This window comes from Misgurnus anguillicaudatus, chromosome 21, assembly GCF_027580225.2.
Source record: "Misgurnus anguillicaudatus chromosome 21, ASM2758022v2, whole genome shotgun sequence".
Taxonomy (NCBI): Eukaryota; Metazoa; Chordata; class Actinopteri; order Cypriniformes; family Cobitidae; genus Misgurnus; species Misgurnus anguillicaudatus.
The window spans coordinates 55,995,259-56,019,014 of record NC_073357.2 but is presented as its reverse complement, the minus strand read 5'-3'; the positions used below and the strand labels follow the sequence as shown (position 1 = coordinate 56,019,014).

General features: G+C 34.6%; 1 protein-coding gene across 2 annotated transcripts; it reads left to right on the top strand.

Annotated features, from left to right (window-relative positions):
• The first annotated feature begins 261 nt into the window (after nucleotides 1-261).
• Nucleotides 262-12,382, top strand: dhcr7 (7-dehydrocholesterol reductase). 2 transcript variants are annotated; one of them, XM_055214344.2, is made up of 8 exons: nucleotides 262-408; nucleotides 2,103-2,218; nucleotides 4,778-5,000; nucleotides 5,082-5,172; nucleotides 5,332-5,545; nucleotides 5,630-5,834; nucleotides 11,165-11,296; nucleotides 11,447-12,382. In XM_055214344.2, exons 2-8 carry the CDS (start codon nucleotides 2,109-2,111, stop codon nucleotides 11,909-11,911), a joined length of 1,440 nt encoding a protein of 479 aa, XP_055070319.2. In that variant the 5' UTR covers nucleotides 262-408; nucleotides 2,103-2,108; the 3' UTR covers nucleotides 11,912-12,382. The 2 variants fall into 2 exon arrangements, with proteins under 2 accessions (XP_055070319.2, XP_055070329.2); XM_055214354.2 differs by having other exon boundaries at nucleotides 354-408; nucleotides 1,997-2,218.
• Nucleotides 12,383-23,756: the final 11,374 nt, after the last annotated feature.

Sequence of the window (23,756 nt, the reverse complement as noted above, 5' to 3'; positions counted from 1 at the left end):
ATTGCATTGGCTGCGCAAATCCAGTTATATTTACAGATTTCGTTTGTTCGTTCATTCATTATTATTAAGCTATATTTAATATGCATTGTTTATTTCTGCGTAAATTAAAACACTCTTTATGTCTGTAATAAGTTAAATATTTGCCTTTTGGAATAGCTCTATTGTTGCTGCGTAAATGTGGCGCACATGGATGCTCTTGATGATACATTTTGGCTGAGCTCATCAGGCGCTATGGGTTCAGGTCTCTGTTGTCCAATCACTGATGCAGATGTGCTTTTTCTTTTTTCTGATTGGCCATTTAAAACGCTGTGGGTGGAGTTAGAATGAGACTAGCGACTCCCCTTTAGGTGTTTACATCACGGAACATCTGGGCAGCGTGATAAGTGGCGCAGCATCACCCACATAACAGTAAGCACTCGTTAAATTTGTATGTTTGAGGTACATTTGCTTGTATATATGTAAATTGTATTAAGCATCTTTGCTATTATTATAACGTAAGCATATTCAAAGATCGATCCACAAGATGCATTGCCTGTGTGCAGCACAATAACGTTAAATAAGAGTATTGCTATGCGTTTCCACTAATGCAGTTTTATTCACGGTATAAAATAATAGTTTGATGTACTGTATATAACGATCTACTGTAAACGTGCATGCACGCGATTGTTGTTCCTACTGGTTGTTCACTAATTCACAGCCACGTTTATCATACAGAAGACTTTAGACCATAGACTCAATGTAACACGAGCTGCTTCAAAGTAAAGTTTAGTGACTGTAGACTTTTCGTTGTAATTACAGCAGCTGTCACAATAATTACACTATCAATACTGCTGTAGTTTAGGCGCAGGAGGACGTAATCGGAGTCGTATTTCACTTTAAAAACCGGTTATTTCACATTTAGATAATTGAGCAACTGCATGCAAGGTCAATGTGTATGGCACGCCAAACACTTATTTAGAATATAACAGTATACACCCTTTTTGCAGTTCATAAATTATACCTTAAGTCTTAAAGGGGACATTTCACAATACTTTTTAATATGTAAAATAAATATGTGGTGTCCCAAGAGTGCGTATGTGAAGTTCTAGCTCAAAATACCATATAGATAATTTATTGCATGTTAAATAGGTTAAATGTACCTTTTTTTTGGGTGTGTACTGTGTCCTTTAAAATGCAAATGAGTTGATTTCTGCACTAAATTGCAGTGCCATGGTTGGATAAAGTGCAGAATAAGGGGCGGTACTATCCCCTTCTGACATCACAAGGGGAGACACATTTCAATTAGGCTACCTTTTTTTTCACATGGTTGCAGCGAATGGTTTACCAAAACTAAGTTATCGGGTTGTTCGTTTTCACAATTATTTAACTTAATTTAGACATATTTAAAAGTGTATTATGTGTTTTTAGTTTTATTTAGGGCAAACAAATGATTAAAACTAACTACCCTTTTAATTATGCACATTTTTGTCATTAAATCTGTCTATAAACAATAAATAGACAAAATGGCTGTGTTATTAGTCAGAAGGATAAATGTTTTATGAACTTTTATAATAAAACTGGCCCGAGTTCACCGAAACATATTAGACACTGGTCATGTGATCAACTCCCCCTAGTGGTGAATCGTCGGATTTTCGAAACCTTTCGAAACAGTTATGACGTAATGAAGCCTCGTTTGCTAAAATCACGTGACTTGGGCCAGTTTGAAACAAGCTCCGAGCCACTGATTCGAAAAAAAAAGATTCGTAAATGTTTCGAAGCCTCATGAAGCAGTGCTTCGAAAACGACCATCACTAAAAATGAGTAGACTATTCCTTTAACCTCGATTGTCTTGTTTTTGTCATTTTTTGAATCAAAAATGGAAAAAAAGGCAATTAATTGCACAACCCTACTCTCGTGCAATTTCTAATATCATCCATTATCATATACAATTAACTTATTATCTTCTGTGTTATCTCTGTTATCTTCAGTGAACTTTGTTCCCTTTACACTGAATTAGGGGGCTGGATCACTTACTCTATACCAGTTTGCCCCAGAGAGTCAGGGATACTTCTCAAAGGTCTCACTCTCTCTTTCTCACGGCTTTTAACATCTCACCCCATCAGACATCCATGACTACATCCAGCTCTGTAAGAAAGCGCCATAAGGGCAGTTCCAATGGAGCCGGGGCAGGTGTAGGAAACAAAGGAGCAAAGGAGCCGGCACAATGGGGAAGAGCGTGGTAAGTCACAGATATGTTCTGCTTATACAGATACTGCATGTATATTAAGACAGTAATGTTCAGGTCTTCATGAATGAAATATAATTCAATAAGCATGATTATTAGTTACATTCAACATTGATCAGTCACATTCAGTATAGACATTTTTAGATACGTTTTCTTCTTTTGAAATTAACAAATTATTTAGGCGTTTTGCTAAATATGAATTAAAGCACTGTATTGTATCACTATGAATTGCAAGCGAATCAAAGTATAGCCTTGACCTCAGTACAGGTGTTACAGATACAGTATCTCAACAATGCTGAGTGAACAAGGTTGCATACTTAAGGCTTATCAATAATATTTAACTCTCATACAGAAAGCACTCTTTTCACCAAACCAGATATTAATAGACAAAGTTTTAAAAGAATGTCAGATAATTAATTAAAAACAATTACTGGCAGCAAAAATAACACACAAAACATATATTTGACACATATTGATTATTTGGTACAGTAATATATATTAATGTTTAATATGAAATAGACCTGAATATGCTTTAAAGGGGTAGTTCACTCAAAAATAAAAATTCTGTCATAATTTACTCATTCTTGTGTTGTTACAAACCTGTAAAAATGTATTTGTTCTGATGAACATGTAAAAGATATTTTGAGGAATGTTCGTAATCAAACAGTTCAGGAGCACCATTCACTTCCATATTATTCTTTTATCCTAGTATAGAAGTGAATGGAGCTCACGAATGGTTTGGTTACAAACATTCCTTAAAATATCTTCCTTCATGTTCAAAAAAATTGATATAGGTTTATAATGAGTAAATGATGACAGAATTTTCATTTTTGGACGGACTATCCCTTTAATAGTAAATATGAGGAGTTCACTTCAATGGCAATGAAAACAGTAACCATAATGCCTTATTTTCATGAATGTCATTTTAGTTATTTCATTGTAATTGAACAAATTTTAATGTATTCGGCTGCAAAACCATTATAACGCATGCAAGCTTTTTTGGCAAAAAACATCACTTTTAAAATAAATCCACTTTTTTGGAAAAGACATAGTGGGTGATTCTCACGAAAACTTGGTTTTAAAAATGGCAAGCATGAAAATGTAAAAATTGCTTAAATTTACTTTTTTTCCCACCTGACATTGAAAAACAAAGTCTGGAGTAAATGAGAACATTAATTTAAAAACTTTTACTTATCATTTAACACTTTTTGTAACATAATTAAAAAAATTAGTCCTAAAAAATCTCATTACCGCAACAGTCAGAAAACATCAACACTGACATATTTTCAAAATGACATGACAAACCTGAAAGAACATAATTTGGAGATTCTGCACATGCATTTAAAATCAAAGTATTATGCTTCTATTAATTAAATTAACATTTAATAAGCATTTGTTGCGGTAATGATAATCAAAATGTCGTATAAGCATTCTGACAAGACAATATTTCAAATTAACTGTAAAAAAAATGATCTTACCTGGTAGCCATCTTGAAGTAACTGGTCCATGTGCTTGGTCACTCAAAATCAAACTTTATTAAAATTCTGCATGTGTGCTTAAACTGTTCTCAAAAAGTATTGCGGAGGATGAGAACATCAGGCATGGACACATAATTTTCCTAATTTTTCTTCATTATTATTATACATGAATATTCAGTAAATATTTTTTCTGTCATCTAAAGTAGTCTAGCAAAACATCCATTTATTTTTTTTCTTAATATTTTTGTGTTAATTTGATTAAATTACAACATAACGCATGTTCAAACACAGCCGGACACATTGCGGTAATGAGAATTTCAACAGAAAATGAGATAAAATTTACAATTATAAATTCTTATGTTGAAATCACACATTGTGCAAGGTAGAACACAGTATTGTGTTAATTCTGATGCTTTTAAATGTTACTATATTACACATTTTAAAGCTAAAATCATTAGTGCCGTGGTGTTTCAATGGTTTCGTGAGAATCACCCTAGTAAACAGTTGCAAAATCATTAAAGATGAAAATCATTTTTTTCATCCCCTGGAGAATCTGCCACCTTTGGCTTAACTTACTACTTTACTGTATACGTTACATTATTACTATGCTTGTTTTTCTATGCTTTTCATACATCTATTAATGTAAAGCTGCTTTGAAACAATTAACTTTTGTGAAAAGCGCTATATAAAATAAATTGAATTGAATTAAAGATGCCACTAAAACCTTGCAAACAATGAAAGTCTGAATGTAAAAATGAAGAAACTAAGGCACAAATTAGGGGGCGCTGTGGTCCATGTTACTTCCACATTTGGGTTGTATCCAACAAGGGACCCAAGTTTGAATGTGATCCACGGTTTTTTATCCAATTCATTTATCGTGCACACTTGGATACTATGGATTCTATGAAGCAAAAGTATTTGATAAAAGTATAATAGGTGCCGAGAGCATTCAATCAATATAATTTTTTCATTTTTAATGGAGGTGGCATTTATATATAGATAATTATAGATTAAGGTTCATAACAGTGGCTTGCCGTTAGTATTGTATTGTTTCTAATGTTCATCTTCTTTGTAGGGAGGTGGATTGGTTTTCCCTGACAGGCGTGATCCTGCTGCTATGTCTGGCCCCCTTCATCGTCTTCTTCTTCATCATGGCATGCGATCAGTACCAGTGCTCCATCACCCATCCATTACTGGACCTTTACAACGGTGACACCACCCTGTTGACTATCTGGAATCGAGCCCCGTCCTTCTCGTGGGCCTCTGCCAAGATCTACGCCTCCTGGGTCACTTTTCAGGTCTGGAGAACCTCAGAAGTACAGATTGAAACAAAGTTTGTATAGGTTTGCCATGAATTGTAACGCTTGTCTCTGTATTAGGTTGTGTTGTACATGTGCATTCCAGATATTCTGCACAAGATCTTGCCAGGCTATGTGGGAGGAGTTCAGGATGGTGCTCGAACACCGGCAGGTATTAAAAAATAAGGGATCAATAGTTTCGGATTAGTTACCGTAAGCCAACATCTAGCAACAACCACATAGCAAATGCTTTCTTGCATGAACCCGTGACCTTTAAGTTGCGAGCGCAGTGTCCAGGACTATCCAATGTGTTTGTTTTGTTTTCTCTTAGGTCTAATTAATAAATATGAGGTCAACGGTTTACAGTGCTGGATAATAACTCATGTTTTGTGGGTGGCCAATGCACGATACTTCCACTGGTTTTCTCCAACCATCATCATCGACAACTGGATCCCTTTATTGTGGTGCACCAACATCCTCGGCTACATCGTGTCCACTTTCGCTTTCATCAAAGCTTATCTGTTTCCCACCAATCCAGAGGACTGGTGAGAATACATATGACATATACAGAATTATAATGTCATTGGTTTTAAAGTCCTGAACTGTCCTGTTTTGTTTCACTTTTGCAGTAAATTCACAGGCAACGTCTTCTACAATTACATGATGGGAATTGAGTTTAACCCACGTATAGGAAAATGGTTCGACTTTAAGCTTTTCTTCAACGGACGGCCGGGTATCGTAGCGTGGACTCTTATCAACCTGTCCTATGCTGCTAAACAGCAGGAGCTGTACGGTTACGTGACAAACTCGATGATCCTGGTCAATGTTTTGCAAGTAAGTCATGTAGCCACAAGGTGGCACTATGGGCCAACTGCAAATTATTATACAGGAAACTGTAAAGATAGGTTTATTAATGGCATGCATTGTAATTGCTAAATTGTTTTAAAGATGTTCCAAATGTGACCCTGGACCACAAAACCAGTCATAAGAGTCTTATCTTAAAAAGTTGAAAAATAAACTTTCCATTGATGTATGGTTTGTTAGGATAAGAACATGATCTTCACTTTATATCCTAATGATTTTTGGCATTAAAAAATTGATAATTGCTTCCAATAAACCTGTGCAACTTATGACTGGCTTTGTGGTCCAGGGTCACAAATTTTGTTATCACACTGCAAAAAAATGACTTTCTTACATATTATTTTAATTCATAAATTAAGATGCATTTTCTTACCAAGGAGAATTAGAGCCAAGCTAAAATAAAAACATTTTGAGATTAAAGTCATTATAATGCGAGATTTAACTTGTAGTTTTTTGATAAAAAAGTCAAAGTAAGTAAAATTACGTGAATAAAGTTATATTTATTCTCATTATATTGACTTTATTCTGGAAATATAACGACTTTATTCTCGTTATTGATTTTATTTTCGTTATATTGACTTTATTCTCGAAATATTATGACTTTATTCTCGTTATATTGACTTTATTTGCGTTATATTGACTTTATTCTCGAAATCTTACGACTTTTTTCTCATTATATTGACTTTATTTGTGTTATATTGACTTTATTCTCAAAATATTACGACTTTATTCTCGTTATATTGACTTTATTTGCGTTATATTGACTTTATTCTCGAAATGTTATGACTTTATTATCGTTATATTGATTTAATTTTTGTTACATTGAGTTTATTCTTTGAAATATTACAACTTTATTCTCGTTATATTGACTTTATTTTCGTTATATTGACTTTATTCTTAAAATGTTACGACTTTATTCTCGTTATATTGCTTTAATTTTTGTTACATTTACTTTTTTTCTCGAAATATTACGACTTTATTCTCGTTATATTTATTTTATTTTCGTTATATTGACTTTATTCTCGAAATATTATGACTTTATTCTCGTTATATTGACTTTATTTTCGTTTATTGACTTTATTCTCAAAATATTACGACTTTATTCTCGTTATATTGACTTTATTTGTGTTATATTGACTTTATTCTCGAAATATTACGACTTTATTCTCGTTATATTGACTTTATTTGCATTGTATTGACTTTATTCTCGAAATGTTATGACTTTATTCTTGTTATATTGATTTTATTTTTGTTACATTGAGTTTATTCCTCGAAATATTACAACTTTATTCTCGTTATATTGACTTTATTTTCGTTATATTGACTTTATTCTTAAAATGTTACGACTTTATTCTCGTTATATTGCTTTTATTTTTGTTACATTTACTTTTTTTCTCGAAATATTACGACTTTATTCTCGTTATATTGACTTTATTTTCGTTATATTGACTTTATTCTTGAAATATTATGACTTTATTCTCGTTATATTGACTTTATTCTCGAAATATTGCAACTTTATTCTCGTTATATTGACTTTATTTCCGTTATATTGACTTTATTCTCGAAATGTTACGACTTTATTCTCGTTATATTGACTTTATTCTGGTTATATTGACTTTATTCTCGAAATTTTACGACTTTATTTTCGTTATATTGCTTTTATTTTCGTTACATTGACTTTATTCTCAAAATATTACGACTTTATTCTCGTTATATTGACTTTATTTTCGTTATATTGACTTTATTCTTGAAATATTACGACTTTATTCTCGTTATATTGACTTTATTCTCGAAATATTACAACTTTATTCTCGTTATATTGACTTTATTTCCGTTATATTGACTTTATTCTCGAAATGTTACGACTTTATTCTCGTTATATTGACTTTATTCTGGTTATATTGACTTTATTCTCGAAATTTTACGACTTTATTTTCGTTATATTGCTTTTATTTTCGTTACATTGACTTTATTCTCAAAATATTACGACTTTATTCTCGTTATATCGACTTTATTTTGTTATATTTACTTTATTTTCGAAATATTATGACTTTATTCTCGTTATATTGACTTTATTCAAGAAATATTACAACTTTATTCTCGTTATATTGACTTTATTTCCATTATATTGACTTTATTCTCGAAATGTTACGACTTTATTCTCGTTATATTGACTTTATTCTCGTTACATTATATTATTATAGAAATATTACGACTTTATTCTTGTTATATTTACTTTAATTTTTAAATATTATGACTTTATTCACGTTATATTGACTTCATTCTCGAAATTTTACGACTTTATTTTTGTTATATTGCTTTTATTTTCGTTACATTGACTTTATTCTCGAAATATTACGACTTTATTCTCGTTATATCGACTTTATTTTGTTATATTGACTTTATTTTCAAAATATTATGACTTTATTCTCGTTATATTGACTTTATTCTTGAAATATTACAACTTTATTCTCGTTATATTGACTTTATTTCCATTATATTGACTTTATTCTCGAAATGTTACGACTTTATTCTCGTTATATTGACTTTATTCTCGTTAGATTGACTTTATTTTAGAAATATTACAACTTTATTCTCGTTATATCAACTTTATTATCGAAATATTACGACTTTATTCTTGTTATATTTACTTTATTTTTAAAATATTATGACTTTATTCACGTTATATTGACTTTAATCTTAAAATATTATGACTTTATTTTCGTTACATTGACTTGAATTCTAGAAATATTACAAAATATTATCATTATTTCATTTATTTAGACTTTTTTTAATCTAAAAACTACTAGTTAAATACTGCATTATAATGACTTTAACCTCAAGAAGGTTTTATGTTTTAATTTTAGATTGGCCCTAATCCTTCCTTGTATTTTCTTGATGAGCAAAATGACATAAGAAATATAATATAAAATGTAAGTAAACTTCTGCTTAAAACAAACAGAAAAATCTGCCAATAGGGTAAAAAGCAAATCTTGACCTTTTGTCTTAAACGCTTAAAGGGACACCATGAAACTTTTTGGCCACTAGGGGGTGCTAGACACGTATTTTTCACTTCTAGCGCCCCTAGAGCCCACAAGCGCCGCAGCACTGTCGCAAAGGAAAGGAACTGGCCAACCTTAAAACTAAACTAAAAACTAAACATTTAAAATGCTAAACGATCAACATTTTGAGACAACAGGGAGAAACGCAGTCATGTTACAACTTTCTGATGAGGAAGAAAAGTTGCAGAAGCCATTTCTCAATCTGAAGGTTGCAGCCTCCGGATGTCGTATTTCTAAGCTGTATACGTCATCAAGACTGTCTTATTTCACAATATTAACAATTACAAAGTTGACTATTATACTTAGTTAATCGTAAATTGTTGCAGTATGCTTATGACTTGCGAATGTAATGCTCAGTTTACCTTAATAAACCAGGCTTGATGACGTATGCAGCCTGCATATTTGACCTCCAGAGGCTGCAGCCTTCCAATTCAGAAACGACCAGACGTATTTCCTTGCCTTTTTCCAAACAAATATTGTTGCATCGTCTCTCTCTCCCTCGCCACCAGGATTTTCCGCAATGGCGCTCGTTATTCCGCTTTTTTGTGTGAAAATCGCTCCAAATCCAAGTAAACCGATGCGTTTAGGTCTGCCGCTTTGTAATACGTCACGCGAGTGACAGCGGAACGCAGCAATTGAGGAAGATAGAAGAGAGAAACGCTCGGATCTGATTGGTGAATGAATAGGGTTTGGTTTTACACTGTGAGCAAGTTTGAGTGCTATAGCATCCTGGATTGTAATGTAAATATCATAGACACAGTAAAAGAAAGGTAAATACGTGAACACAGCATCTGAATACAGGGAACTATATGCAATATAATCGCCGTAATTTATAAAGAACATCGCATTTATGTATGAATCAACAGTTTATATAAAAAATTGCCTTAAAGGGGAATCGAACCCGGGTCGCCCGTGTCATAGGTCCGTGACACTAAAGACTGTGCCACAGAGTAGGGTTGCCGCGGTGACGTAATTTTCCCACCGGTTAATCAGCGCGTCACAAACTCGGTGATCCCGGTATCATCGAGTGGGAGGGGCTTATAAATGCGCATGCAGACGTGCACATTTTACTTTCACTTTTGAATTATGCAACGGTTTAAATGCATCGCTTGGGTAAGCTGCGTTAAATCGCCTATGAATTTGCGTGCAATGTGAGTGCAACAGCTGGTTTACTTAAGTGCTTGAGTCAATGTGCGCAGGTAATTCTCACAGAACCCGCCAGTCCCAAGCAGAGCAACCGGCTACTTCTCCATAAAAGCGCTGCTTGAATGATGGGTTTAATGTTTTTCTTGATGAAAAACACAACAACAAAACGATCTCGCTTATATTAAACATCATATATGTATATTATAACAAAAACGAGCAAAGCACGCGGCTTCTGTCATCATCTGGTCAGTCAGCTCGCCTTGCAAACTCTGACAGGAATAAATGAAATCTGACACCTGCGGCTCTGTGACGTGACGCGCGTTCAGCCCCGCTGAATTCAGACAACAGACACATTCAGTTGTAAGTGTTTGCTCTCTAGTAACGAAACTAAATGATTTAATTACATGAAAATATCAAAACGACGGTGAAAGACGGTGTCGCGGTGGGCAAGTGATATAACCGGTGAGAGGCTGAAGCACCGGTTATCACTGTTTCACCGACTATCGCGGCAAGCCTACCACAGAGTCACATAATAGAAACTGCTCTCTACACTCCTTAAGTAGCCTCCAGCAAAATTCACGTTAAAAACAAATTGTGTGGAGGAAGTGACGTATGCCGTAAAGCAGTCGAATTTTGTAGTTTTTTTTGTGCTCTGGTTACTACCAGAAACCCTAAGTTTTAAAATACGAGTAAAAGTGATAAAGATCCCGTCAGGCTATGGTAGACATGTCATTCAACCTATTTAAAGTCGATGTACTATCACAAGGGTCTTGAAAATTTATTATGAAGGTTGAAAAATTACATGGTGTCACTTTAATTCAAGAAAAAAATCCCAAATTGTATTTAAATTGTATGTTTTTCCCTAAAAACTAGCCTTATTTTCTAAGGTAATTTTGCTCATCAAGAAAAAAACATCTTGATTTAAGAATTTTGAGATATTTGTACTGAAAACAAGACAAAAATACCAAGTAAGAAAGTAATTCTATGCAGTGTATTTTTATTAATGCTTTTATTTGCTCCATCAGCTGAGCTACAGAAAAGCTTATTTGCGATCCTTATCGATCCTATATAACATTTCTTCTTTATTTCTCTAAGGCCATCTATGTGTTGGACTTTTTCTGGAATGAAGCCTGGTACCTTAAAACTATTGACATCTGCCATGATCACTTTGGCTGGTACCTGGGCTGGGGAGACTGCGTTTGGCTTCCTTACCTTTACACATTACAGGTCTGTATCTTCTCAGCAGATGTCTGGTGATGTTTCCGGCAATATTGCCAATATGTAACTTTCTGTTGCATTGTCCTTTCCTTGCAAAAAAATAAAGTAGATGTCATATAGATGTTACCATTTACGTTTCCGTTCATTCCTGCGCTATAGGGCCTTTACCTGGTCTACAACCCCATCCAGCTTTCCACACCCCACGCTGCAGGTGTCCTCATCCTGGGTCTGCTGGGATACTACATCTTCCGTGCAACCAACCATCAGAAAGACCTTTTCCGTCGCACGGATGGCAACTGCAAAATCTGGGGTAAGAAGCCCACCTTCATCGAGTGCTCCTACCGGTCGGCCGATAGCGGCATTCACAAAAGCAAGCTGATGACCTCGGGCTTCTGGGGGATGGCACGCCACATGAACTACACGGGCGACCTGATGGGCTCGCTGGCGTACTGCATGGCCTGCGGCGGCGAGCACATCTTGCCGTATTTTTACATCGTCTACATGACCATCCTGCTGGTACATCGCTGTATCCGTGATGAGCATCGCTGCAGTAACAAATACAGCAAGGACTGGGACCGCTACACTGCCGCGGTGCCTTACCGTCTGCTGCCCGGCATCTTCTAAGCAAGCGGCTTCTCCTACATCCCAGAATGATGTTCAGAGCCACCCACATCAAAGCCATTTATTTCACGTGACTGCTCGTACAAATTCATTTTTAATATTTTATGGAAGATTGTCTGTCAGGTAGTTTGTGGACTTGCTGTATGACTGAATGGAAGGTTTTACAAAGATTAGTTTGTGCTTGTTCATGTGTGAATGAAGCGTGTATGTGGAACTATCATTACAAGATTATTAAGGTGATGCATTTTTTAAAGAAATGCTCAAGATACTGTGAACAACTAAAATATTTCATCATTCTTGTTAAGTTGTTTCTCTATTTTTCTTTTCAATATGGAGGAAAACTCACTGTAGCCTAACTGTACAGCTTCAAAGAAAAAAGGATTTAGGTCCAAAAATATTTACACTACTAGTACTAAGCTTTATATTATTTTCCATATCAACAGAACTTTTCAAATAAATAGATCTTTGTCTTTATTTTTTCTTGGTGAACACATTATGTTTCGCTCCTATTGTGAATAAATACATTTACATCTAAACTGTTTAAAAATATTTTGGTAAAAAATGTATTTCTTTGCTTAAAAGTTCACACAAAAATGAAAATTCTCTCATCATTTTCTCATGCTCATGTTGTTCTAAACCTGTATGAATTTTTTCTGATGAACACAAAAGAAGATATTTTGAGAAATGATGGTAAGCACACATGTGATTGTATCATTGACTTCCATAGTAGGAAACAAATATTCTGAAAGCATTGTGATAAATTATAAAAATTATATTTTGATAAATGATGGTAAGCACATGACTGAATTCCATTGTATTTGTTTTTCCTACCATGGAAGTCGATAATTCATCTGTGTGCTTACCATCATTTATCACCTTCTTTTGTGTTCATCAGAAAAAATTAATTCATACAGGTTTAGAACAACATGAGGATAAGAAAGTAATGACAGAATTTTAATTTTTGGGTGAACTATCCCTTTAAGTGAGCTTGTTTTACTTAAGTTACACACAATTGACACCAGGTGGCGTGAGAGATACACTTATGACAGCAGCACGCCTCGCACAAAACTGTTTTTTTACCTGAGACAGGTACACAAATGCCACTGAAATCTTTCAGGTGCAAACAAGTAATTTTGATCTTTGAAACATGATCTTGAAATCATTACCTAATTTGATCCGAGAACAGAGGGAACCCAGACAGCAGATGAATCTGGACCAGGGGCTCACAGTTATAAAACACTACTTTCCATACTAAAAGTCTATGTACGCACAAAAGCCAAAAATGGCATACGACAAAAAATGTCAAACGAAGCAATGTTTCCTTTATAAATCACAGATCACCTGCAAGTGTGAGTACATGAATCATCCTTAGATCACACCCTGCAATACCATTCTCCCATTAAGTTTGTTTTTTATAGATCACAACCTTTGCATGGGAACTTGTGGTGTACGCAAGTTTCCAGCCCCGTTTTGTGCGCACGCACAGACGCACGCTTTATAAATGAGACCCCAGATCCGTTCTGGACCTGCTGACTTCGGGCCAGATCCACTCTACCTGATTTTGCCAAGTGAGAGATGTCATAAAGAACAACATATTGTGTTGACCTAAGGACAATATTTTTGTAAATAAAACCTAAACCCACCCTACCCAACCTCGAACCCTCAAATCAGAGGATAAAGATAAATGAAAACAATGGTCTAGAAGCAGGTTATTGGTGTAAGCTAAAACTTGAAACAAACTAAACCTATTTCTGAAATCTGATTGGTTGATTAAAATGTTGTCCCAGGGTCAACACAATGTTGCCCTGAGGACATTAACCACTTGGCAAAATCAAGAAAGCCTCCCAGTTTCAGTGCGGATCCGGCCCGGAGTCGTCAAAGGTCTTGGCGATGAAAGCCAAGGTCATGGGTTCGATTCAGGAAACATACAAATAGCTAAATGCACACCTTAAATGCATTGCAAGTCCTTTCAAATAAACATTTCTGCAATATGGGACATGTAAGATGCCCAAAATTAAAGGGGGCTATTTTACAAGACTTTAAGATGTAAAATAAATCTTTGGTATCCCCAAATTACATATGTGAAGTTTTAGCTCAAAATACTATACATATAATTAATATAGCATGTAAAAATTGACACTTTATAAGTGTGAGCAAAAATGTGCCTTTTTTGGGTGTGTCCCCTTAAATGCAATTGAGCTGATAAAATGCCAACACTGATTGCAATAATGGTGGTTTCTTGAAATTGAGACTCAATTATGTCAATTATTTTCTCTCTCTGCACTAAAAGGCAGTGCAGATAAAGGGGCGGTATTATCCCCTTCTGACATCATAAGGGGAGCCAAATTTTAATGATCTATGTTTTCACATGCTTGCAGAGAATGGTTTACCAAAAATAAGTTACTGGGTTGATCTTTTTTACATTTTCTAGATTGAAACAAGCATTGGAGACTCAGTTATAGCATTTAAACAGGGAAAAAGTCAGATTTTTATGATATGTCCCATTTAAAGCTTTGACGCACGGTTATGTGCAGAAAACCATTGAACTGGATAATATGTACTCGTTTTAAAGAGTGAAATAATTGTGGTAAATGCAAGGTCAACAAGTCACTGCTTCATTGAGGGATACTTTGTGACCTCACAAAAGCCCTGATAAGATTCTTCACGCTGTCTATAATGGATATAAGCGAGTTATGGTAACTGGATATGTATTGATTTCCCACTTTTGTCCGTACGAAGCGAAGGCAGAAAAACAAAAAGCCATCACATTATGCTAAATGTCTGTCCGGTAGTTGATGGATGGGCGTCAGAGGAGAAATAAAAGGACAGACGAGGTTCAATAAAGAAATTCTTCATTGGCTTTGGTGGTGGTGGCCGATGAATGTCACCGTGAAGCAAAGGACAAACATGAGAATATGAAAGCACATCACAATAACTAATCATTTCTACAGTATTACTGTTTCTTATACTTTTATAAAACTTGTAACTTTAATTAGAAATATGAATCAATCTGAGTATAACTCATCTCACACCATATGTCATATAGGCAGTTCTGATACATCAAATCTTTTACCTTGTTGAGCCAAAATCATAAAAAAATAAGAATTAGGGATGCGAGGTAAGGACCAGAATGAGCCTCCCATTTTGACTGACATAATAAAAAAAACTCTTTGAATACCAGTTGTGACCTTCATACGAGCACTATTTCGTATTTATCATTTACTGATTCAGTGCAAGAACTATTGGACTGACCAATGAGAGCACAGATACCTTAAACACTACAGGAGATCAAAGGTCACTCTTGTTATTTTAGTATTTTAGTTCCTTGTTTCTATCTGAGGTGAAGTTTATGTATTATGTGAAGGCCAATGGGGAAAGCACAGGACAGGATGGCTGTGTTTTTGGTGTGTGGGAGTTTCCTTATTAGTGGTTTGGTTTCATAGAAACGGAACAGATCAATAAAACGCGTTCACATGAATGTTTTCCCACACAGATATGAGGTGAACTTTTTTTTAAATGTGTCACCCTGAGGTGTCGACATACGGTACAAACACCAAAAAATCCCACCGCCTCTATCTTTGCAATGCATTTATTTGTGTCAATGTCTTACTCATAGTCTGACAAGCGGCGCTCCCACTCCTCCATCAGTCTTTGTCATTCTTTTCTTCTGCTTTTGTCAGGTGTTAGCGCATCTCTTTCCTGAACGTAGGAGGTGTTGAGGGATCAGAAAGAGGCAGACTAAACAAACCTGACACCGTGACCCTAAAGGTCAGCAGACGGATCGGACTCCACCCTGTGTTAAGCAACACCACTGCATGAGACACAGCAGCATCTGTAACATCTTAAATTGTTTCCAATGGAAAGCAATGAGATTAAATTAAGAGCAAAGATGTTTGCTTAACTCCGATGCAGATTTTTATTCTGAGCAAAAGACCTTAATGTGTCTCCTACAGAGGTTCAGAAGAGATCTGAGCAATGTCTTAAATTTCAATATTGTTAAAACACCATAGTCTGTGCATATTTGATCCAACTATGGGTTAACAAGCCAACATTTACATTAAGAATTGCATTAAGAATTAAGGGACAGTCCACCTTTTTTTGAAAATATACTCATTTTCCAGCTCCCATGCGCTGCAAAAATTATTTTCAAGAAAAAGATTATTAGTATTTTTGTCTTGTTTTCAGTAAAAATATAAAAAAATTATTAAATTAAGATGCTTTTTCTTGATGAGCAAAACGACCCAAGAAAATAAGTCTAGTTTTTAGACCAAAAACTCAATTTTAAGTGATTTTGTGCATTAAACAAGCAAAAAAAAAAGAAAAAAAAAAATCTGAATTTTTCTTGAATTTAGTGTTTAAGAAAAATGTTCAAGATTTTTTGCTTACCCCATTGGCAGATTTTTTTTTGCTTGTTTTATACACAAAATCACTTAAATTTGACATTTTTGGTCTAAAAACTATAGACTTATTTTCTTGGGTTGTTTTGCTCATCAAGAAAAAGCATCTTAATTTAAGATTTTTATTTTTACTGAAAACAATACAAAAATACTAATTTTTTTCCTTGAAAATAATTTTTTGCAGTGTAGCATTAAAAATTAGATTTTTACTGTTTTGGAAACCATTCAGTTGATCTGCGGGTCTGGTGCTACCACTTTTAGCATAGCTTAGCATAATCCATTGAATCTGATTAGACCATTAGCATCGTGCTAAAAAATAACCAAAGAGTTTGGATATTTTTCCCATTTAAAACTTGATTCTTCTGTAGTTACATCGTCTACTGAGACCAACACACTGCAAAAGATAATTTTCAAGAAAAATTAGTATTTTTGTCTTGTTTTTAGTAAAAATATCTAAAAATTCTTAAACTAAGATGCTTTTTCTTCACTGTAAAAAGTAATACCTAGATCTTACTTGAGGCAAGTGACTGCATGGGAAGTTTTAGGTTGAGTCAACTTGCAACCTTTTTTAAGTATATTGAACACACTAACATTACTTAATATGAATGCAATAAAATTGAGTTGAGTTAACTAATTGTATTACTCAGTTAGATAAACCTACTTTTCTTGGTACAGTATAGGTAACATATTTATGATTAGTTGTTGTTTTTTATTCTGTGAGATGAGGGCACGAAACGTTTATTCAATCAACGCACCCACTCAGTTTCGTTTTGGGCTGCTGTAAAGCGTAACATACTTCAGTATGCAGTCTATGCACAAGCACCAGTCTTCTGAACAATGGTAACTACAAAGCTCAAAGAAGAAACAGAAACTCTTCCAAATATCGAATATAAATGAACATTAAACACTAACAAGTCTTTCTTTTTAGTTAAAAACAAAAAAAGAAAGTTTCAATTCAAATTTTACTCTCCAAATGCAGTCCCATGCAAAGCATGCTGGGAACTGCAAGTCCACTGCCTAGTTAGTTATGTTTACTAAAATAATTCATGTAGTTTTACACAAAATTATTAAGTTAATTTTTTTCTTACAAATTTAAATGGATTGTACATAATAAAATTAAGTTGAATTTATTCAAATTTTTATGTTATTTTAACTCATGTTTTGATAAAAAAAACAAGAATTTAAAATTTTTAATACAGTTTACTCAATTTATTTTTGTTAAATCTACTAAGGCACAGAAACACTTTTTTACAGTGTTGATGAGCAAAACGACCCAAGAAAATAACCTTGAACATTTTTCTTAAACACTAATTCAAGAAAAATTCAAGAAAAATTTTGCTTACCCCATTGGCAGATTTTTTTGCTTGTTTATGCACAAAATCACTTAAATTTAATATTTTTGGTCTAAAAACTAGATTTATTTTCTTGGGTCGTTTTGCTCATCAAGAAAAAGCATCTTAATTTAAAAATTTTATTTAAAATTTTTACTGAAAATAAGACAACAATACTAAGAATTTTTTCCTTGAAAATATATATTTTTTGCAGTGCAGAAAATTAAAAGTTGTGATTTTCTAGGCCGATATGGCTAGGAACTATATTCTCATTCTGGCGTAATAATCAAGGACTTTGCTGGCTGCAGGAGGCGCAACGATATTACGCAGCAGCCGAAAATAGTCCCCTTAGTATCTTTCAATAGCAGGGGACTATTTTCGGGCAGTGCGTAATTTCACTACACCTGCTGCAGCCATGTTACATCAGCAAAGCCATTGATATTACGCCAGAATGAGAGTATAGTTCCTAGCCATATCTGTCTAGAAAATCACAACTTTTAATTATCTGTCAAGTTTTAAATAGTAAAAATATCCAAACTCTTGTCTTTAGTTACTTTTTAGCATGATGCTAATGGTCTAATCAGATTCAATGGATTGTGCTAAGCTATGCTAAACGTGGTAGCGCCAGACCCGGAGATCAGCTGAATGGATTCCAAAACGATAAAAATCAAATGTTTAACTCTAGGGGAGCTGGAAAATGAGCACATTTTCAAAAAATGCGGAGTGTCCCTTTAATACTGAATATTTTATGTCCTATAAGGAGGAATTAGGGGAAACATATCCTACTTATTTTGCATATGACTAACAAAGCTGTAAAGAACACATCTGTACTCACACACCATCTTCATCAGGCGAACACTGTATCTAGTTTGCTCGCACATCCGTTTAATCTCGATTATCCAAGAATGTGCGACCTATTGAGTAAGAGCTTAGTTATGTGTAATGAGCGAGCCACTTAACCTTAGGGTTGCTTCAGGCGGATCATCCTTACAATTAGTGTATTGAAAGCCACTCTGGATGAAAAGCATCTGTTAAGTGGCAAGTAACTAGTCAAGCATTTCGACAGGAGGCATTTAGTGTGGAATGTTAGTGGATGTGTAAACTAGTAACCCAGAGATGATGTCAGACAGATAACATCCTTGGGGGGCGGCATGTGTTGTGCAGGCCTTGCCGCCTGAATCTTCCTGTCAGATGAACTGTGTGAACAGGTGAATGTGGGCTTATATCATTGTGAAGGTGTCAAACACATCCTTGTATTTCACAAATATCTGCTTGTCATTTCTTGTCACTCAAAGGAGAACATACCATAAAGGTGCCTTGACGATTCTTATTCTGTTGCAATAAATATTAATTGAAATAATTCATTAACATGAAATAAAAAAAGACATTCACTGCAAAAAATGATTTTCAATAAAAAAAATTCTTAGTATTGTTGTCTTGTTTTCAGTAAAAATTTCTAAAAATTCTTAAATTAAGATGCTTTTTCTTGATGAGCAAAACGACCCAAGAAAATAAATCTAGTTTTTAGAGCAAAAATATCAAATTTAAGTGATTTTGTGCATAAAACAAGCAAAAAAATCTGCCAGTACGGTAAGTACATCTTTCTCGAATTTTTCTTAAATTTAAGTGTTTAAGAAAAATGTTCAAGATTTTTTGCTTACCCCATTGGCATATTTTTTGGCTTGTTTTATGCACAAAATCACTTAAATGTGATAATTTTGGTCTAAAAACTAGACGTCTTGGGTTGTTTTGCTCATCAAGAAAAGCATCTTAATTTAAGAATTTTTGGATATTTTTTACTAAAAACAAGACAAAAATAAAAAAATAATTTTTTGAAAATATTTTTTTTTGCAGTGCAATGCACAAAAATGACTTTCTCTCTTAGAATTTTTGTCTTGTTTTCAGTACAAATATCTAAAAATTCATTTTAGATATTTTCTTGATGAGCAAAATGAAAACAAGTCTCATTTTTAGAAAAGCAAAACAAAATTTAAGTGAATTTGTGTATAAAACAAGCACAAAAAATAAAAAAATCTGCCAATGGGTTAAGATTTTTTTAAATTTTGAATTAAGTATTTAAGAATTTTTTTCTTGTTTTATGCACAAATTCACTTAAATTTGATATTTTTTGTCTTAAAACTAGACTTATTTTCTTATGTCATATTGCTCAGTGAACAGCATTTATTATGCTTAGTTCATGTTAATTTCAGTATTTACTAATACATTTTAACATGATTTTTATTGACTAACTAACATCAACAAGATCAATAAATGCTGCAAAATTTTGCTCATTGTTAGTTCATGCTAGCTAATGTATTTACTAATGTTGACATAAGGTATATGTTTTATGAATATGTATGTTTTGAGGAGCAAACCTTTGTGGTGCTAACTTACATAGCAACACCCTGAAAAAAATGCTGAGTTGATTAAACCAATAGTTGGGTAAAATGTGAACATTTTCTTGGTTAATTTAACCCAATGGCTGGGAAAGGACATTTTTGACTCAATTTTTCCATATTTACCCAACAAAGGGTTAAAACAACCCAGCATTTCTAGCATGCATGTACTGCATTATTAATTTCACATAAATATAAAATAATTTCAATCCTTATTCTATGTATGTTCATTTTATACACGTTATAAAGTAAAAAAAATATGCTAGGTTGTATTCGGCCCAGGGTTGAGTCAAAAAGGGCTGACCCCAACCTGTTAATTTAACCTACAATATGCTGGGTTGTTTCATCCCAAAATGCTGAGTTGTTTTAACCCATTGTTGGGCCATATCTAAACACTTTTAGGGTTAATTGAACCCAACAGCTGGGTTCGTCCCTTTTTGATCCAACGCTGGGTTAAAAACAGTGGCGCTTGTCCGAGGGGCGCAAATTCAAAATAAGTGTTCGGAGTGTCGTGTGTTGCTCACGTTTTCAAAATATGTGTTTGTTGTGCATGTGAACCATGTGCATCACGTGTTTTGTCAAAATAAGTGCCTACTGCACACGCGTCAACACGGTTTATGATAAAAGAGACGCTCACGTTCACAAAATACACGGAAGACACTCCCTTAACAGTAAACTCTGATTACTTGACGCGCAGAACACATAATTTGAAATTACGAACCACACACATGACGGGCTACATACATGTTGTGACGAACTTCGCATTGAGCGCCCTCGAAAAAATAAGTCACCGGCCGCCACTTTTTAGAGTGTAAGGTCTCTAGATTTGGGTCATTATTGCTTTAAGAAATATGACACAAAATTGCACTGTTTATGGAAACTGCAACAAAAATATCAACTATTGTAATAGTATCTTATATTGTAATATTGCATATTGGGAAAAAATACGTACATACATTCTTTGGTACTTTGGTATTCACTTAAAATATCCTTGCAGTATTGCTTTGTAATGGTATGTAAGCTCTGAAACAGTTGATTCTGATATGGATGTGTTTGGGGGAATGTAATTGATAACATTGTTGCAGCAAGTCGAGGGTCACGTTCAGGGTGCGGTGAAAGAGAGCCGAAGCATTTGCTGCTTTTTCCATCCCTAACACTCTTCATCACCCGCTCTATATCCCCATCTCTCTTGGGTGGGAACAGGTGGAGAGGGCCTGGATTTCAGTTGACAGACATATTTGTACAGAAATGAAAGGGTATTGGTGTGTGGCTCTGTGGGCGTAGCGATCAGCTGTCCAAAGGGCTGGCGAGTGAAAATGTGGCTCGGATTGAAGCTGGCACAGGCAGTGGGTGGAAAGGTCAGTGGTTTTTGTCTTCACACCTCACATCCCAGAATAGCAACCCGTGGTTGGCTGCGATCCTCACAGTGTATGCATGAACATTAAACAGCTTGTGAGGGTGTTAACAAAGCAATGCATGAGAAGCAAGGTGTGTGACGCTGTTTATAATCCTTGCTCTTGTAATGGTTTTTTTAGACAGTTTTTGTGAAACTTGAATCAACAATCAATAGGGTAAAAGATAAAAAAATAAAGTAAAACGTTAACAATCAGAGCACAGACAGCAAACGTCAGCACTTTCGGTGCGGATCCGGCCCGGAGTCGTCTGCAATGCCTAGCTGATTGCTCCATTATGTGGTTATGTTTGTGACATTGTTCAGATCTCTACTGAAACTAATGCAGATATTTGTGAGAGTTCTGTTTCTATTCTAAGGACAAATATTAAAGATCCATGCAGGAGACTTATGCTACGTACACACCAAACGCGGGGCATCGCGTTACTCGCTCAAGATTACTCGCGGGATTTAACTTTGTGTCATGCAATTTTTTCACTTGAGTTAAATATTTTCAACTTGGGTGAAGACGCGTTTGAGGCGAATAGCGTGTGTTTTCGCAGCAAACAAGTCACCCATATTGCGTCTGATCGCGTCTTTGCATTGACTTTGTACACTGTAAAAAATACTTTGCTGCCTTAAACATAAGAAAATACATATGAATAAAAATAGGAATTTTACATTGTAAGCTTTTAGCACCGTTTGTTCTCTGACTCTCTATAGTTTAACACATTGGGCTGTTTGGATATTTTCCCTCAAACTTTCTTTTCATTTCTTTCCCTTTATCTAGTTTAGGTTGACATTCACACCCACACACACTCTCTCTCTCTTTCTCATAAGAAGTAGGTCAAGTAAACAGTGATGGTAAAAGGAAGAGGGAAAAACTGATATCCTGTAGGAAAAGCAGATAGAGAATAAGCACTGAGTAGAATCACCATGGGAAACAGAGAGGAAGCCAGGCCTGTAAAATCCCTGATGACGATGATGAGGGTTTTGCGAAGAAGGCTGAGTCAGGAGATTTGAGCTGAGGTGCAGTCTGTCTTATGGATTTGTAATGGGCTCTTAGCATGTTTTAATGGTTTGGCATTGAGCATTTACTGTGGGCACGTCATTGTTTTAACAACGTTTTCTCTTTTTGTTCCCGCTGGCTAATGGGCAGCAGACGTGATTATGTTTCAGATTATTGATGCTGATTGTGCAAATGTTTTTGCAAAAAGTTTATTTGACTCTTGTTAATCTTGATTCGGTTTGGACTGTGATCGGTGTTACTTTGTAATATTTGTGAGCGCTTTTGTGACTACATATGCATTTTATCCTTTTATTTTCTGCAGACAAAACTTTGACCTGTCGGATAATAGAATCAGACAGCAAAAGCAGCAATGAGATTAAATAGAGACGCTTCTCCTGCTTTTCAGATTTTTCAGCTTTTCAAACTTTTATCATCACCCATAAGTAAAAAAATCTGATGAGATTTAATTTTAATTATCTTTTATAGACATCAATAAGATTCAAATGAGAGCAAATGAAAACTTTCACCTAACTGTGGGTTCACTCCAGACCGAGTTCACCGATGTGCGCAAGTAGATTACATACACTGTAAAAAATACTTTGCTGCCTTAAAATTTTTTGTTGAATCAACTCGGGGTCATTTCAATTTATTATTATTTATCTTGACTAGAGATGAGTTGTTATAACTACATGTGAGTTGTTATAACTTATACAATTAAGTTGACTTTTCTCAACTATATTTTATAAATTGTGACAACTCATCTCTGTTGACATGACTTGTAAATCTGAGTTGATTTAACAAAATATTTCAAAATACATTTGATGAATAAAGCATTGAAAACAACGTAATTTTCACTTTATGTGGAGCGATTGTTTATGCTGCATCTTCTTCCTGAAGCGCTGTTTGGAATTCGTCCTCTGTCTGTGTGTGTGCGCGTGTTTACGTGCACTTAACAAATGTAGGCATGTCAGAATTACAGTTATGCCGCTTACATAATCTAGCCTTTTTTAATGTTTGATGACAAGATAGAGACTTAAGGAAAATTATGTAGACTAATAATTTAAGTTTAATGTCCTAAACATCAGCCTACTTATTTGTATGTCCCACAGCTGACATGGAACGTTATTAACCGGTTCGGGAGCTTTATTTTTTTGTTCTAACCGGTTAGAACAGGAACGTCAATTTTAGGGTTGAACCGAAAACCGGAACGAACCAATTGGGAAAAATTCTGGTTCAAAGCCCTGGATATTAGGATGTGTTTTTAAAGAAAGATTTGTGAATATGTAAGTGTATTCAATATTAAGATGTGTCACTGTCTGGTATTG

Bases quoted from the DNA above. Each gene is read 5' to 3' on its own strand.
- dhcr7 (XM_055214344.2), top strand. From the start codon at position 2,109: ATGACTACATCCAGCTCTGTAAGAAAGCGCCATAAGGGCAGTTCCAAT. The intron at 5,001-5,081 runs GTCTGGAGAACC...TCTCTGTATTAG, and splicing joins CCTCCTGGGTCACTTTTCAG to GTTGTGTTGTACATGTGCAT. The intron at 5,546-5,629 runs GTGAGAATACAT...TCACTTTTGCAG, and splicing joins CCCACCAATCCAGAGGACTG to TAAATTCACAGGCAACGTCT.